A 15,255-nucleotide genomic window follows, 5' to 3' on the forward strand; every position below is an offset into this window, starting at 1 on the left:
ATACAATAATAAAATAAGCAATATATAATAAGATGAATGTATGTATAGTTAACATACTTTATTTTATAACATCACATAAAATTTGTTAGTAAAATTGATTAATAATTATTTAAACTTTGTTAGCAAAACTTAAGCTTAACCATGTGAATCTTCACATAATATTTTATTTTATTTTATGTATATAATATAAAAATATGAATAACTTTTTTTCTCATAATGATATTTACAGTGCATCAACCGTAATCTATTATAGCACAATATGTAAACAATGATAACTTGACACACTGGCAAAGATTTATTTAACATTTAAATTATTTGCGACGTTTCGACCACAAACCATATGGTCGAAACGTCGCAAATAATTTAAATGTTAAATAAATCTTTGCCAGTGTGTCAAGTTATCATTGTTTATTTATTGAATTTATTCCTGGCGATTAATTAATTTTTACCAATTGATATATCACAATATGCTTTTATATATAATTTTCATATTTGCAATTGGAATAAATATGTGATTCGGTTTGCTCGATTTCAAAAAGGCAGACTTATATTACGTTGTGATTATAAATGTGTTTATAAATCATTTAATTTTCGAAATACAAGTTCCATTTCCGGCCGATTTTGCGCCAATCGGTTAGCACACCACTTTCCCAAGGATATTAAATTTTTATAAACTTGTTTGTCTTTATCACCGGCCTTCTTGTCTATCAATAGAAACAGATCTTCGTCTTCCCAAGCATCAATTAAATCTCGTAAAAATTTCTTCTCGGGTCGCGAATCATCATAAGCCCGAAGCCCAGTTGCCATTTCGAATAAAACTATACCATAGCTATAAGTGTCTATTTTTGTAGATAATTTTTTGTCGAATAAAAATTCTTCAGGTAGGTAGGGTCTAGTTCCATGAATCTTGCTGATCTAGTAATTATTAATAATAATGATTAAATATAATAAAATAAAATATAAATCTTTATTAAATATTTAAATTTTTTAAAAATTATAACATTTGTAAATATAGCTAGAAATCAATTTTGAAATTTTTTTAGCAACTTACATAAATAATTTATAATCATATATTTACATTACTATTACATTTATGATAATTACCTTCATACTATCTCTTTCAGGACCTTCCCGTGCTAAACCAAAATCGCCAATTTTGGGCTCGAAATTTTTATCCAACAAAATATTCGCACTCTTAATATCACCGTGAATCAATGGTTTCTCTCCTATGATATGCAAGTATTGCAATCCACGTGCTATACCTTTGGCAATCTCGTGTCTTTGTATCCACATTAGTGGCTTGGTGTTTTGTTTTAACAGGAGCCTGTCCTCTAAAGACCCATTCTTCATTAACTGATAAACCAAGCACGGTGCCTCGCCGCCAAAACTATACGCGTATAAAGGTAAAATATTTTCATGAGCACGAGAATTCAAAATTTTTATTTCTTTCAGTGATTGCTGGAGTTGTAGAATATAACTTTCGTCTGAATCAGGCCCTTTTTGTCGAATTCTTTTTATTGCCACGTCGGTGTTTTTCCAAGTGCCTACAATATATACAAATAGTAATTTAAATAAATAATGATTCTTTTAACTTGCATATCTTTTGTAACTCAAATTATAATAAATAATCTATTTCTGCTGTAAACAAAGCCAATCAGAGTAATAAATCTTAAAATATAAAAAATGCCATTATTTCTTAACATACAAATACAAATAATTGTATATAATAATTATATACAAATACTATTTATTTGATATAAGTTTTTTTCAAAATTAAATTTCTACATGCCTCGTGTGCCTCAGATACGTACCTCTATATACTGTTCCAAAACCACCTTTTCCCAATATATTGTGTGGATTCCATCCATTTGTAGCAATAGCTAGTTCGCTATAACTTGCATGTGGCAAAGTAGTTTCTGTTTTTGGTAGTGGTGATTCATTAATCTTTTTGCCGTTACTGCCAGTATTTTGTGAAGATGGCAGTAAAACAGCAGCTGCTCCTGGCGAGGCCACTAGCAAATTATTAGAATTACTTGGACTAATAGCTAACTGCATAACTGGTTGATTTAAAATCTTATCAACACTCTGCTGTGGCGATGCACGTTGATTAAAATTCTGTGTTCCAATCTTTAAATCCTTAGTATTTTTGTTGATCAGCTGCTTGCGTGATATGTTTTGCAAATTAGCCTCTCCGTTGTACAAAAGTTGATGAAATTTCTGATCGACAAAAGGCAATAAGGGAACCATTGACTGATAGTGTTGCATTCTGGACAATAACACAAATAATTCTGCTATTGTATGATTATGATGACCCCATAGTGTCAAAAGTTCATCCGTAGGATTCTTTTCCTTTCTTAGACTTTGTATTGTTAGAACATCGTACTTCATCCAAGTACCTGTCAATGTGAAAAGAATTCCAATTAAATGGAATACATAGGCTTCGCATATAGCATAGATAGTTGTAACATCATATTTGCAACAACTGGTTATTAAAAAGAGAGTAGAAATGGCATAAACAATTGAAAAAGATAAAGTAAAATGCAATTTAATGTGCAAAAAAAAACAAATAAAAAAGAGGTAGTATTAAATATAGATTTTATAAACACTGTGGGACTTTCCAATGACTTACCAGCTAGCTCTTCCCATTTATCATTTTGATTCATAATTTTACAAAATTCTGATCGTTCAGAGAATGGCAAGTGATAAATATATTTCAAGCTCTCCATTTTGTAGTTATTTCACGTATTATATATTATGTATTGTATATTGTGTGTATTGTGTATTTTCTTGCACACACAACGTATTGTAAAATTATTATACTTTTAATTCACTGTGCATATTCAGTACCTTATGCAGAGTGCACAATGTTACACAGAAATATATAGATTGCTAAAATAATGTTTAATCAACTGTAACAAACTGTACGTTCTGTGATGTACATACATATGTACGTTCATTCAATATATGCAGTAATTGATACTTTATTTAAATCCCAAGTTAGCTGCTTGGTGGCAGCACAATATTTACTCTCCCACACTCACATCCATTGAGGATGAGATCATCAGCTGATTTGATGTAGTATGTAGTATCTACTAGAGTGTCGTATAGCTCTCTCTCCGTTTGTGACAATTGACTTTATCGTACTTTCTTATGTTACTTTTTTTTAAGAAAATTTTTCCATTCTTATTATTCAAAATAGTGAGATAACATATTATTATTAATAAAAGCATTCAATTGAGATGCTTTTATATATATAGAAAAAAATGTACACAAGAGACACAAATTGTTAATTATTAAAAATCGTATATGCCGGCTTGATGAGAAGTGATAATAAGCTGTTTATCGTTGTAAAGGATTGGCATATATTTGTGAAGAAAAAAATTTGTCAGAAAGATGCTGTGCAGAAATGGAATTCTTAGCCTGTTCTGTTTCATCGCAGCTGGTTTAATATCTCTTCTTCCTGAATTACTGTTTAGATTAGAACTTGACGTTTATGTTGTATACTTTACAAATATCTGGTTTCTACATACAATACAGTACATTTTCATAAATGTACTCGCATGTTTGGCATTTCGTGGCTTTGCTTATCAAGTAAGTTTTCTCTCGCTATTGTACGTTATGTATGTTAAAATTTTACTCAAGCACTTCTTTCTTTTACAGGTGGCAGTCAGAGCATTGTTTCTTGGATATGTATTTGGAATTGGTATTTTAATATCAATCACTGCGCCGCCGTCATGGCAGATATTTGGAATTTACATGACAATATTAGCAAGCTTCCATTATTCGGAATTTCTAGCTATAGCATGGACAAATCCGGCAGTATTGTCAATCGACAATTTTATTCTCAATCATAGCATAGCGTATGGCGTAGCAGCATGTCTCAGTTGGATAGAATTTTTCATAGAGAGGCATTATTTTCATAATTTGAAACTGCCTTCTCCAGTATCTTATTTTGGATTAATATTATGCATCTCCGGTGAAATTCTGAGAAAACTAGCAATGTGCACTGCAAAGCACAATTTTAATCATATTGTGCAAAGCGAGAAGAGTGACAATCACCAACTTGTTACACACGGTGTATACAGTTTGTGCAGACATCCTAGTTATGTAGGATGGTTTTATTGGTCTATAGGAACACAGGTGAGGTATCATAAATTTTTCATAGAGTATTTAATTCTATACTTTGATTATATTATTAATTAATGTTTTATAAATTCTTGTTTCAGTTAATACTTCAAAATCCACTCTGTTTCTGTGCATATGCATTGATGTCATGGAGATTTTTCAATGAACGTGTTCTGATCGAAGAAATAACTTTATTAAGTTTCTTTGAGGAAGACTATATTAAATATCAAGAAAAAGTAGGTACAGGCCTTCCGTTTATATCTGGATATAAAATTAGTTCATAGCATCCTACGTTGGTGTAATTTCATTTTTTATCAAGATCGTTATAACGTATGGAAAGGAAACATTTTGTATACATTTCTAAGAATTGATTGAAATAATTCATTATAATTATTCAAACTTTTAGAAACCTTTTTTATCTTTTTACACATACACAAACACACACACACACACACACAGATAAATAATATAAATAAATTATAACGGCTGTTATTATAATTTATTTTTGTCTTAATTTTTATTGCTATATGTAACGAATAACTATTTGTGATATGTGATTACTTATATTTATCCATTATTATATCCATGTAAAATACGCTCAAATTTAATATATTAATTGTTAACAATTAATAATTAAAACATGTATATAACTAGTACAAAATAGCAGTATATAAATGTTGTGAATGGTTATATAAATAAATTTTTTAAAAATATTCTTGTATATCCTTTTATGTTTCTTACAAATTTTTGGAAAATGTTTAAGAATAAATCTGACAAACAAATTGGAAATTAGAAGTTTTATGCGTATGAACATTATATCATTAAAATATTTACGATAATATTATGATGAAAATATTCATGAAAAATATTAGCGAAAGTACACAATTTGTTAGCAAAATTATATTTATTGTCTCATTTTCTTTGAAGAATTATTATATAACAATAGATTACATTTATATAATATTACGGTAAATACTTTCAATATGATTTTATATACAGGGTGATGCAATACTAGCTATTACCACCTGAAATATCATTCCTAATTGAGATGTTTTAATTAGGATGTCATTGATATTATTCACACCCGAACGCCGCAATTATGTAAAGAAGGCATTTCAGACCGGAATATTTGTCTCATTTTGCACCCTGTACATATAAAATACAATATACATATTACAGCATTACATAACTAATATTTGCATGAACATCCAAAAGCGTTCATTCGATGTCGGGATATAATTAAGGAGTTATAATAATATACAAGTATATGCATCAGTTATATATGTAAAGTGTTAGAATATAGTAATATACAATATCTCGGGTTATTCTGTACATGATCATTTACAGTTTTAATAATAGAATCGTTGCGGACGTAGAAAACTTCACGGGAACTATGATACATTATTATATTTCGGTATATCTCGTTTTTTAAATAATTCTCTAAAAACAATCTATAGAATATTGTTCAATCATATTTCTTGTTGCACATTACGTACGATATTTTTACTTGATTAATTTGATATACTTCGCATTTGCATAAAAGATACATAAATGCAATGTTAAATATTAATAATAAGCATACTGCAATATATATTATGGAGATCGTAAAAAAATATAACGCTTTACAGTTTACTTGCATAAATTAGACAATACCTTTTGATGATGTTTGAAAAAGAAAAAAAGGTATATTCAATATGCATCATGGAGGCAGATCTCTTTCGTATTTTTAATAATTATATACATTAGGAGAATATGTGTGTATATATATCCTATTTTATCGTATAAACTTGTAAAATAGATACGCAATTATATTGCGCGCAGGGAAATGTATTTAAAATTAGCAATTAATTACGCGATAAATGTATTAATATAAAAACGTTCCATCTATAAATATTCCATCTAATTGTAAGTACAATAAAGTGATTTAGAAAGATTTAAATCAATCGCATTTTTTTGTTTAACGTATGCAAGTGGAATAAAAATATTTGTACTACAATAAAAGTATTTATGATGAATATTGCACTTTAATTGATATTTTAAATGATTTTAAATTTTAAATGATTTAATTGCGCTAAGCAATAATTATTATTATTACTTTCAAATTGTACGTTTTACTTTCATAAAGTCTTGAATATAGACAATATTAGAGACCACTAATTATCCGCATATGGTGCGCATATTTTGTGTCTCATAGTTTATTCGATATGAATTTTATATATGTAGCAACACATATTTTTTTACCTACGTCATTCTTATCTACCTATCGCGATTTTTCCTCTCATATATGTAACTTTCTTCGTTTATATATCACGTAAACTGATACCTTTAAACCTTTTAAACCCACCCTCAAACCTTTTAAACCCACCCTCAAACCTTTTAATATAAAAGTACTGTACGCGCGTTCGATGATGCTGTTATTTATTCATTACCTATTAAGTATTCTTGATTATTTGCCTATTGCATTAAAAATCACATGTATAAGCACCTACATATATGTGTACGATAACTGATAAGTATTCATCATGGTATGAGTGCAATCTGAATTTAGATACTTAATGCTCATCAATTCTTTATTTGATTATTGATATATTTTCTATCTTTTTTTACTTCACGGATCTTATTTTTCATGACAATCTGTAATATTGAATGAAAGATGTCCGTAACTTTTTATGTTATAAATATATAAATCTGCGCACTCTTTTTAACTTTTTGTAAAAATTCGATATCTATAGTATCATATAGAAAAAGTCGTTTTCCCCAACGAAATAACTTTGGCTGTGATGAGAATTTATTGTCTTTTCGGTAATGGGAGATATATCTCAAAGTCTTATTAAAACTTTGATTACACTCATACTCTAGTGAATAATATATATTTATCCTATTTGACGCAAGTCTGCTCATATTACGAATATGAATAAATTAGCACATGGCAGTGAAAAATTATAGACTATACACTTTATCATTAATACATTTTCGTTTCATCAGTCACTGCATCAGCTATTTGCAATCATTCAGCTGATTCGCAAAAAATAAAACAATGCTAATTACATGAAACAAATAAGAAGAAAAAACGTTAAAGCATAAGAATTGAAAGTTTCAAAGATTAAATTTTTTATATTTACATTATAACTGATGGTTTAAAAATGAGATTTCCTAAATGCATAAATTTTTTGTCACTTTTTAAAAATGACAATTTATTATTCGCAAATTGAATATTTCAATCTTTTCATGTAAATAAAGCAGTATAAAACGTTATAGTTATCTTAATTATAAAATATTGATAGTGATATATTGATACAAGATAGATTCTTGTATATCTATGGATATAAAATTGTTTTGTTGCTCGTTTAATAACAGTCACAGTTTCGTATTTTTCATGTTCCGTCTCACTGAAAATCGTTTACAATAAATTGTTTATAATAAACCGAATTAAAGAAATAAATTAAATGTGTTTTACTTTTCGATTTTTGTATATGAACAGAATGTCCCATACACAAAATTATTCTTTTATCGTAATCGCAAAGAGTCATCTTTATGTTATACAATACTCTGACAATGTTTGATTAGTTATGATATCAGATTTGCTTTTGATCGTCTATCTTGTAATGTTCTCTTCAAAACATTGGATATGAAAAATTTTAAGTCTACATTTTTGGCTTTAGATTCGACATTTATATCAGCTACCGCTTTAACAATACAAACTCGCAATACGTTTCTCAGATGCAGATCGTTTTCTTAGCCGAAGTCACCACGTGTTGAAAATTTATCAGTTCGATCACTGCAAAATAAAAACATGATAAATTAACATTAAATATATTATTATATATTCGAGACAAAAGAAAATTAGAAATGCTAGAAAGTGACATACCGTAGTTTTTCGCCACAGTATTTCCGATATATTGGTTAAGCATTAAACAATTTACAAATTTAATATATATATATATATATATATATATATATATATATATATATATCGTATATGCAAATTATGGAAATACACGTTTTTCAAGATATTATACATTGGTGTTTAATTTAACAATCACTCTTGGTCTAAAGAGGAACATGTATTTCCAAACAAATAAAAGATTAAGAATATTATGTAACATTACATAATATTCTATTGTTTAGCTTATAATAAGCCCTTGAAAACGTTAATTGCGTCTACGCATAATAGCGTGAAAAGTACACTTTGTTCCTTAATATCCCTAGTCAACGCGATCAAATTCTGAAGAATAATTAACAATGAGTAACTCGTCAAGTCGCACGCGGCCAGATTGGACGCGGGTTTTGGATGAATAATGTTCACTGGTGGCGGTGGGACAAACGCATCGAATACATCTGGGTCTGCGTCTGTGAATACGAGTGAAGATGGAATCCATCTTACTCTGTGAGCGGCGTGCAAAAATAATATCCAACGAGATTAGTCACATCTATAAAATTATCTTGAATACTGAATTTTACGTCATTTTCATTTGCTGATCAGAAAGTATATTAAATTTATTAGTGAAAAATTTAACATTTTTTCTTCTCTCTTTACAGTAGAAGATATCTTAAATTTACATCTTACTTGGTACACGGCGACACGTTTACTCCTTTGATAGCCTTTTCACCGATATGGATAGCCCCTGAGTCCTGTACCTCTAGAGTGTAAATGCAACCGGAGAATCCGTCATGGTACCTTCCGTAAGTCATCGCGTAATCCGGCAATCCGCCCAAATAAACGCTACCTCTCGCGTTCAGGATCTGTTGAAGCCCATCGCTTACACCGCTCTCGGTATGCTCGCCGTTCAGTTCGATGCTACCATCGCTTCCTTGACGTTTCAGGATTATTCTATGTCGTCCTCCGTCATCGACCCGCTGAGCGGTGACGCGAATTATAGCGGGACCGGAGCCTAAATTGTATTGATACTCCACATATCTAGAAAACACAAAGTACTCGTACACAAAAGGCGCATTTAAAGGGTAATCTTGCAAGATTCATCAATATCTTAAAACTAGAGCAGCGTGAATAGTATTAGAATTAAAAAAAAATATTTAAATCGAAAAAAAATCTTTTATATAAACATTAGTTATTTTATTTTTGTAAGAAAATTATATTGCAGTTTATGTCGTACATACCCATCTACTACAGCAACGGCGATGTAATCATCGGGTGTTAGATCATTCATAGTTTGACCATGCCACATAATCAGTCCGTTGCTCTTATTTGTACTGATTTCAAGGCCCACAACTTCACGTTCTTCTTCGTGCGTCATAACAGATCTGTCAAGTTCCAACCAGCCATCTCCTTTGAAAGCAACATCGTACGTGATCTCTGCCACTACAAAAATATAATCATGTGGTTTTAAATAAAATATTTTATTTTTATTATTTTATAGCATTTTGTAAAATGTCTCTAAAGATCTATCTAGTTATAATTTCTCTATTTTTAATAACTTGTAATTCTAATAAAATTGCAGTTGAGATTTTAATTTATAATCTTACTTACACTTTTCACAATCTTGTCCATTATAACCGAGATGACAATCGCATTTGTAAGATCCGCTAAGATCGGTGCAAGTACCCCCGTTTCTACACGGTGTAAGTAATTCGCATTGCTTCAGTACATTCTCACAGTTTCTGCCCACATATCCGTATTCGCATGTACATGAATAATCATCGTGCACACTTTGACATATGCCATTAATGCAAGGGTTCCACGAGCAAGGATCGTGCAACGTTGGCGGCTGAGTGGATGTCGAAGTTGTGATAGTGGTATGCATTATTGCCCGATTCAGATGAGACATCGAACAGTTTTCGATATAGGCTGAGGCAATCGATGAATTCAATATGTTCAAACTGACTGACGAGACTTCGAGCTATATATAACATAAATTAGAAAATATATGTTACAAATGAAGAGAATTTGTTTTTGTCTACTGCAAGTTAAAGTTGTTAATTATTATCGTATATTTGTAACTATATATCCTCATATATTTTTATTTTGAAATATTACAAAATTTTACTTTGATTTATAGTTAAAGATATATTGAAAATTAAAGAGATTTTTTATTTCATTTTTGCTCACTTCTAAATTTTTCAAAGAATTTATTATCAAAATAATAATACTAGTCATAATAAATATAGAACTGTATATATCGTTATTTTATATAATTAATAATATTCTTACTTCGCTTATACATCCACGAAAACTACGATCAACACCCACATCTGTATTGACCATGATTCTACTGCGATCCACCCCTCCGATGTAAAGAGGTGTATTTAATACCATGGTTCTTTCAGCTCCAGGTGATTTAGCTTCCAGAAATGGCTCGCTGTTCACTGACATTTTGGCTGCTTTGTAATCTCGATTCAATGTTACGTATGTCCATACACCAGGTTGAACTGCATAAGGTGATCTTATCGTTGCCATTCCGGAGCCGATATCATAACGGAATTCGATGTGTTTGTCTTTTATTATGAGCGCTGCAAAATCTCTGCGGCCTTCGTCATCTTGAGAACAATACATCAAGATTCCATCCCCGGAGTCCGTAGGGTTAAAACTCATGGCTACCTTAAGCCTAAAATTAAGTATTGAGAATATAAAAGAATGTATTATTGTATACATCTACAAAAAAGACTTTAAGCAATATATATATATATATATTTTTTTTTTTATTATAAAAACTCAATGAGAGCACATATTCTTGCACACCTTTATTTTAGTTTTTTATATATTGCGTAAAATATTATATAAATGCCCTGTTTTCTTGTCTTATTCTTTTTTCTTTATAGAAAATGTTAATTAAAATTAATTTATATATAATGAAGCAATTTTTACATAATGAAGCAAAAAAAAATTTGTTATAGCTTGTCCTTTGTTAAGTGTACATGGGAGGTACATGCAAGTAATATATATAATTTATTATATGAACAAATTATTTCTAAAACTATTAATTATAAGAATATAAATGAGAAAAAGATAAGAGAAGGATTTACGTATACACACATACGTATTATACATATGAAAATATACTAAACAACTCATTACTAAGCTTGTACTAAACAACACATTTTGCCAAAAATAGATGTGTTACAAATATAAATAATGTATCTTTCTTAAAACTTACCTTTTTGTTATTTTAAATATACAAGTGATGAAATTTAAATTAAAATATTGTCCTCTTAAGCTAAAATGTATGACTTATTATTACATTGAATTTGTTTTAAAAATATTTATTTGCTTCATTTAAAATAAAGCATTTCTTTAAAGTAAAGCATTTGTTTTAAATATATTTATTTGTATAGCATGATATAGTCCCCCCCTCGCTAAATATATAAACGGTCATTCGTATGTCAAATATCTCTTTTTTTAATATTTATATTATATATAGAATCTTAGATATAAGTATAAACATTTTACATATGCTGTCATATATATAATTGTCATATACACGTATATGGATATTACGACTTTAACGTTTTCTCTAAGCTTGAGTTGGGACTATTGTTAAATGCAACGGATTTGGCAGTGACTTCACGCGCGCATATTACTTTTAATAATTAATAATGACTAAAAAGAGTGACGCGTTAAGTGTATTAATTAAAAAGCTGTACAAAACATGAATTACTAATTCAATTGACTGATGTTCTAACATTACAGCACCATGACGTCCATTGTAAGGAACTACGCACTAGGCAGGCTTGTTGCAAAACATCTGTTAAAAACTCATATTGCTTTATCTTTACATTGCTACTATATATATCAAACAAAAAAAAAACAGGCAGTGATAAATTGCAAATAAGTCAAACTTAAATCTTCTCAAACAGACGTAAATGTATCTTAAAAATTTTAAATAGAGCTCATATGTATTATGGAGATTGATTAGATCTACGGAAGTAGATTACTGCTGTGAGATTGGATAAGTAATGATTTTCTAAGTGCGTAAAATTGGTGCTAAGTTTAGCTAATGTTTTGTGTGGTGCAAATTATTGTGGTGATGTGGCCTTGATCGTGGTTGCCTAATTTGTGCGTTGCGTAATCGTGATCGACTGTGTGTAGTGGTCGAACTCTCTCTTTCCCTGAAAAGAATTTTAGTAATTAGGATGCTTGATGAGGTTCAAATGTGCACTGACAATGAGATTAGTACCTATATTCCAATTATAGTCAAATCTGTTAGTTTGTCAAAGGTGTAAAGATTCATTTATAGAAAATTTCCATTTATTATGATTATTGTCTAGACAGGACTTTCTATGTGTTTTATTTCGGAATAATACAAGAAAGATTTATTTATGTAAAATTTATTTTTAAATAATTATGTATAAATAATTATTTTTATTTAGTATTTCAAATCTTACAACAAAGAAATTTATTTATTCATTTTGAAAAATTAATTTTACACGATGTCTCCTATTAATTTCTTTTAATTATCTCATTTTTTTGTATGCAAGCTATATGCAAATAATTATTTAAAGGAACTCAAAGTACGAAATACATAAGACGCAATCACCATGACAATATGTTCGATCCTGGGCGCTTGTAACATCGATCAAGAGTATTAATTAAAAAGTAATGCGTGCACGTGCGTTCAATCGATAGGATGAGTGTACTTACTTTCTATAAGCTTTCGGAGTTGGATACGCGAGAAAAGCTCTGTCGTCATGGAAAGCTGGATCGTGAATGTTCACCGAATGCTCGCATCGTGATCCCGTCTTCCCGATCGGGCAATAACAATCGAAGCCGATATCCTTGTCGATGCATTTACCTTCTCCGCATGCACCTATTGTTATACAATTTGTTTACTATAAGTATTGTTTAAAAATGTTAAATTTGGAAACAATAAAACACTAAATATTCTATTATTAACAAATCGATTTATCAATATTCATACGATACAGTGCAATTGTTATAATTAATTACGATGAAAAAATTACTTATAATTAAATTATATGCTTATTATGTACATTTGCTTATTCATAGTTTAAATTAAATAATATAAATTAGCAAGCAAGTTAAATAAAATGTAATATATGTATATATAAATTAGTTAATGAATAGATCATCGTTTGTACCTGGATAACAAGATTGTCCGACGTAATCGCAGTGTTTGCCGCCGAAACCAGTTCGGCACAGGCATGTGTAGCCGTTCTTCGTGGCCGTTTCCTGACATACACCGCCGTTGTAACAGGGATTTTCGGCGCAAGTCTCGCAGCTCGTGATTCCCACACTCTCTGTCTGATCGCCGATCAGATCAACCTGCTTCTCTCCGAGAACTAATCGGCTAATGCATCCGACGAAACCCGTGGTCACCTCGAGTTGTTCGTTGATCTTGCTGTAGCTTAAAGTATTAGGTAGTCCGCCGATGTACAGGGGGTCTTTGAGATCCAGACCTTGACGTCTGCCTTCCGCAACCACCTTGTAAGTGCTCTCGCCGTCTACCACCATTGTTGCCTCCTTTCGATTGCGTTGGATTTTAATGGTATGCCAATCGCTCAGAGTGACAGGCTTATCCGCGTGGACAATAGCTGCTCCGGATCCGAGATTGAATCTATCAAGATATTCAATGTATAATACACATGTGTAATGAAGACTGTTAGTATATCGAATTTAAAACAGTTTCAATCCATATCCACGGAAAGCAACGTTCAATTTTCAATGTTCAATAATCAAGTTTTAAGTTATTTCTAGAATTAATCTAGAATTTAATTATTCCAAAAATATATTCTAAAAATTATTTTTCGATTAAATAATTATTTAATTGAGCTAAATGTTATTTAGGCAAATTTTATACTCTTCACAAATTTGATAATAATAAAATATGTACTACTTATAATATAATAACTTATAAATGTTCTATATACCTATATATCTAAGATATAAAATTTTTTACTTACTTAAATTGCGGATATCCGTTAATTAGAGATAAAGCAATGTAGTCACTGTCGTTGGTCCATTGCTGACTGGACTCGTCGTTATATAACAGAATACCGTCATAACTTTCTGGTTTAAAGGAGATTTCGATATTAAACTTAAGGTAGGAATCGGATAAAGGCGGAAGAGCGATGTAGCTTCCAGGTGCCTGACTAAAATTAGGCACCACTCCTGTTACGACCAGCACTGTAGGAACTTCTACTTGCGCTTGTCCATTATACCCAACGCAAATGTATGTTCCAGCATCCTCAGCCTTTACGTTAGTCAGCTTTAATTTGCTCTGCATGAAATAAAAAAATATATTAAATATCTATCACAATACGGTATAATTATTTAAAGATATATATATATATAATTCTATAATATATCTTTGACTCAGAATTCCTCTAAGATTTAATTAGAAATTCCAGAGATATATATTTGTTAATATATACATATATTGCATACCTCCAAAGCCTGACTATCACGTGGTAAAAATCCATTAAGCTTGTTCCAGTGATATTGTATCGGTGGATCGAGATCTATACGACAATCCATTTCTAAGCTCGACCCATATGGCGCAAATTTCGTTTCAATTGCTGGTTCATCATGGATTCCGCCTGATTGTATATACATATTAATGTAGAATTATAAAAATCCTTATCCGTAACAAGATTGTCGCAATAAAACCGTTATTTTTATCAATTTACTTACGTGAAGCATACGTAAAATTTTAGTAAGCATTAACAAAGAATAGATTATATTAATTAGATTAATAAATAACATTAATAATAGATAGCATTAACAGATATATATGTATATAAATATGTATATATATGAATATGTATATATATGTATATGTATATATATGAATATCATGTACACATATCTATTATTGTTGTATATATTTCTTAATAATTACCATGGACAATCAAATTGAAGTCCTTTTCGAATGTACCCTCAGGCGTGTTCACTATGCATCTGTAGGGTCCACTATCGGTGACAGCTACATTAGTCAGTCTCAGAATATTACCGTACTCTTGGGCGTTTGCTGGCAGGCCCACATGATTCGGTCTCGACCAGTGATAACGTGGGCTTCGTCCAGTGCATGTGCAATGTATATCAACTGTGTCACCGATGTTTATTGGATCTTGAGACGCCTCGACGCTTATTGAAGGCACGGCAGTAGCTAGAATCGAATTATATATCTTGGCCACACGTTACGATTAATTGTAAAA

At 30.4% G+C, this 15,255-nt stretch overlaps 3 protein-coding genes across 10 annotated transcripts in view; 1 reads left to right on the forward strand and 2 right to left on the reverse strand.

The window, feature by feature from the left end:
- Positions 1 to 183: 183 nt before the first annotated feature.
- On the reverse strand, positions 184 to 2,970 carry Pll (serine/threonine-protein kinase pelle). Its single transcript, XM_083042383.1, has 4 exons — positions 2,630 to 2,970; positions 1,812 to 2,396; positions 1,105 to 1,544; positions 184 to 915 (listed from the first exon to the last, which is right to left on the reverse strand). Exons 1-4 carry the CDS (start codon positions 2,724 to 2,726, stop codon positions 574 to 576), a joined length of 1,464 nt encoding a protein of 487 aa, XP_082898509.1. The 5' UTR covers positions 2,727 to 2,970; the 3' UTR covers positions 184 to 573.
- A 111-nt stretch (positions 2,971 to 3,081) lies between these two features.
- Positions 3,082 to 4,838, forward strand: Ste14 (isoprenylcysteine carboxylmethyltransferase ste14). Its single transcript, XM_083042638.1, has 3 exons — positions 3,082 to 3,591; positions 3,661 to 4,140; positions 4,227 to 4,838. Exons 1-3 carry the CDS (start codon positions 3,394 to 3,396, stop codon positions 4,407 to 4,409), a joined length of 861 nt encoding a protein of 286 aa, XP_082898764.1. The 5' UTR covers positions 3,082 to 3,393; the 3' UTR covers positions 4,410 to 4,838.
- Positions 4,839 to 5,013: 175 nt separating this feature from the next.
- The window catches only part of Trol (terribly reduced optic lobes), a 157,158-nt gene continuing 146,916 nt past the window's right edge, over positions 5,014 to 15,255 (reverse strand). For 3 of the 8 annotated variants that reach the window (XM_083042631.1, XM_083042630.1, XM_083042629.1), the window contains 11 exons: positions 14,940 to 15,206; positions 14,486 to 14,637; positions 14,002 to 14,318; positions 13,180 to 13,655; positions 12,722 to 12,887; positions 10,295 to 10,688; positions 9,614 to 9,983; positions 9,244 to 9,445; positions 8,693 to 9,043; positions 7,994 to 8,510; positions 5,014 to 7,903 (listed from right to left, as the gene is read on the reverse strand). In XM_083042631.1, the coding sequence (XP_082898757.1) occupies positions 8,255 to 8,510; positions 8,693 to 9,043; positions 9,244 to 9,445; positions 9,614 to 9,983; positions 10,295 to 10,688; positions 12,722 to 12,887; positions 13,180 to 13,655; positions 14,002 to 14,318; positions 14,486 to 14,637; positions 14,940 to 15,206 (2,951 nt within the window). In that variant the 3' untranslated portion in view covers positions 5,014 to 7,903; positions 7,994 to 8,254. Of the gene's footprint in view, positions 7,904 to 7,993; positions 8,511 to 8,692; positions 9,044 to 9,243; positions 9,446 to 9,605; positions 9,984 to 10,294; positions 10,689 to 11,387; positions 12,190 to 12,721; positions 12,888 to 13,179; positions 13,656 to 14,001; positions 14,319 to 14,485; positions 14,638 to 14,939; positions 15,207 to 15,255 lie in introns of those variants that run through there. The other 5 variants (XM_083042637.1, XM_083042636.1, XM_083042634.1 and 2 more) reach the window with 3 other exon arrangements.

Source organism: Prenolepis imparis, unplaced genomic scaffold, assembly GCF_030444845.1.
Source record: "Prenolepis imparis isolate NDT839.2.m4 unplaced genomic scaffold, iyPreImpa1.0 SCAF_7, whole genome shotgun sequence".
Taxonomy (NCBI): domain Eukaryota; kingdom Metazoa; phylum Arthropoda; class Insecta; order Hymenoptera; family Formicidae; genus Prenolepis; species Prenolepis imparis.

What these genes read in the sequence shown, in the direction of transcription:
- Pll (XM_083042383.1), bottom strand. Translation starts at nt 2,726, where the DNA reads ATGGAGAGCTTGAAATATATTTATCACTTGCCATTCTCTGAACGATCA. An exon ending in TAAATGGGAAGAGCTAGCTG is followed by an intron (nt 2,397 to 2,629) that starts GTAAGTCATTGG and finishes TCACATTGACAG; the next exon opens with GTACTTGGATGAAGTACGAT. An exon ending in CTGAAAGAGATAGTATGAAG is followed by an intron (nt 916 to 1,104) that starts GTAATTATCATA and finishes AATAATTACTAG; the next exon opens with ATCAGCAAGATTCATGGAAC.
- Ste14 (XM_083042638.1), top strand. Translation starts at nt 3,394, where the DNA reads ATGCTGTGCAGAAATGGAATTCTTAGCCTGTTCTGTTTCATCGCAGCT. An exon ending in TTCGTGGCTTTGCTTATCAA is followed by an intron (nt 3,592 to 3,660) that starts GTAAGTTTTCTC and finishes TTTCTTTTACAG; the next exon opens with GTGGCAGTCAGAGCATTGTT. An exon ending in ATTGGTCTATAGGAACACAG is followed by an intron (nt 4,141 to 4,226) that starts GTGAGGTATCAT and finishes TTCTTGTTTCAG; the next exon opens with TTAATACTTCAAAATCCACT.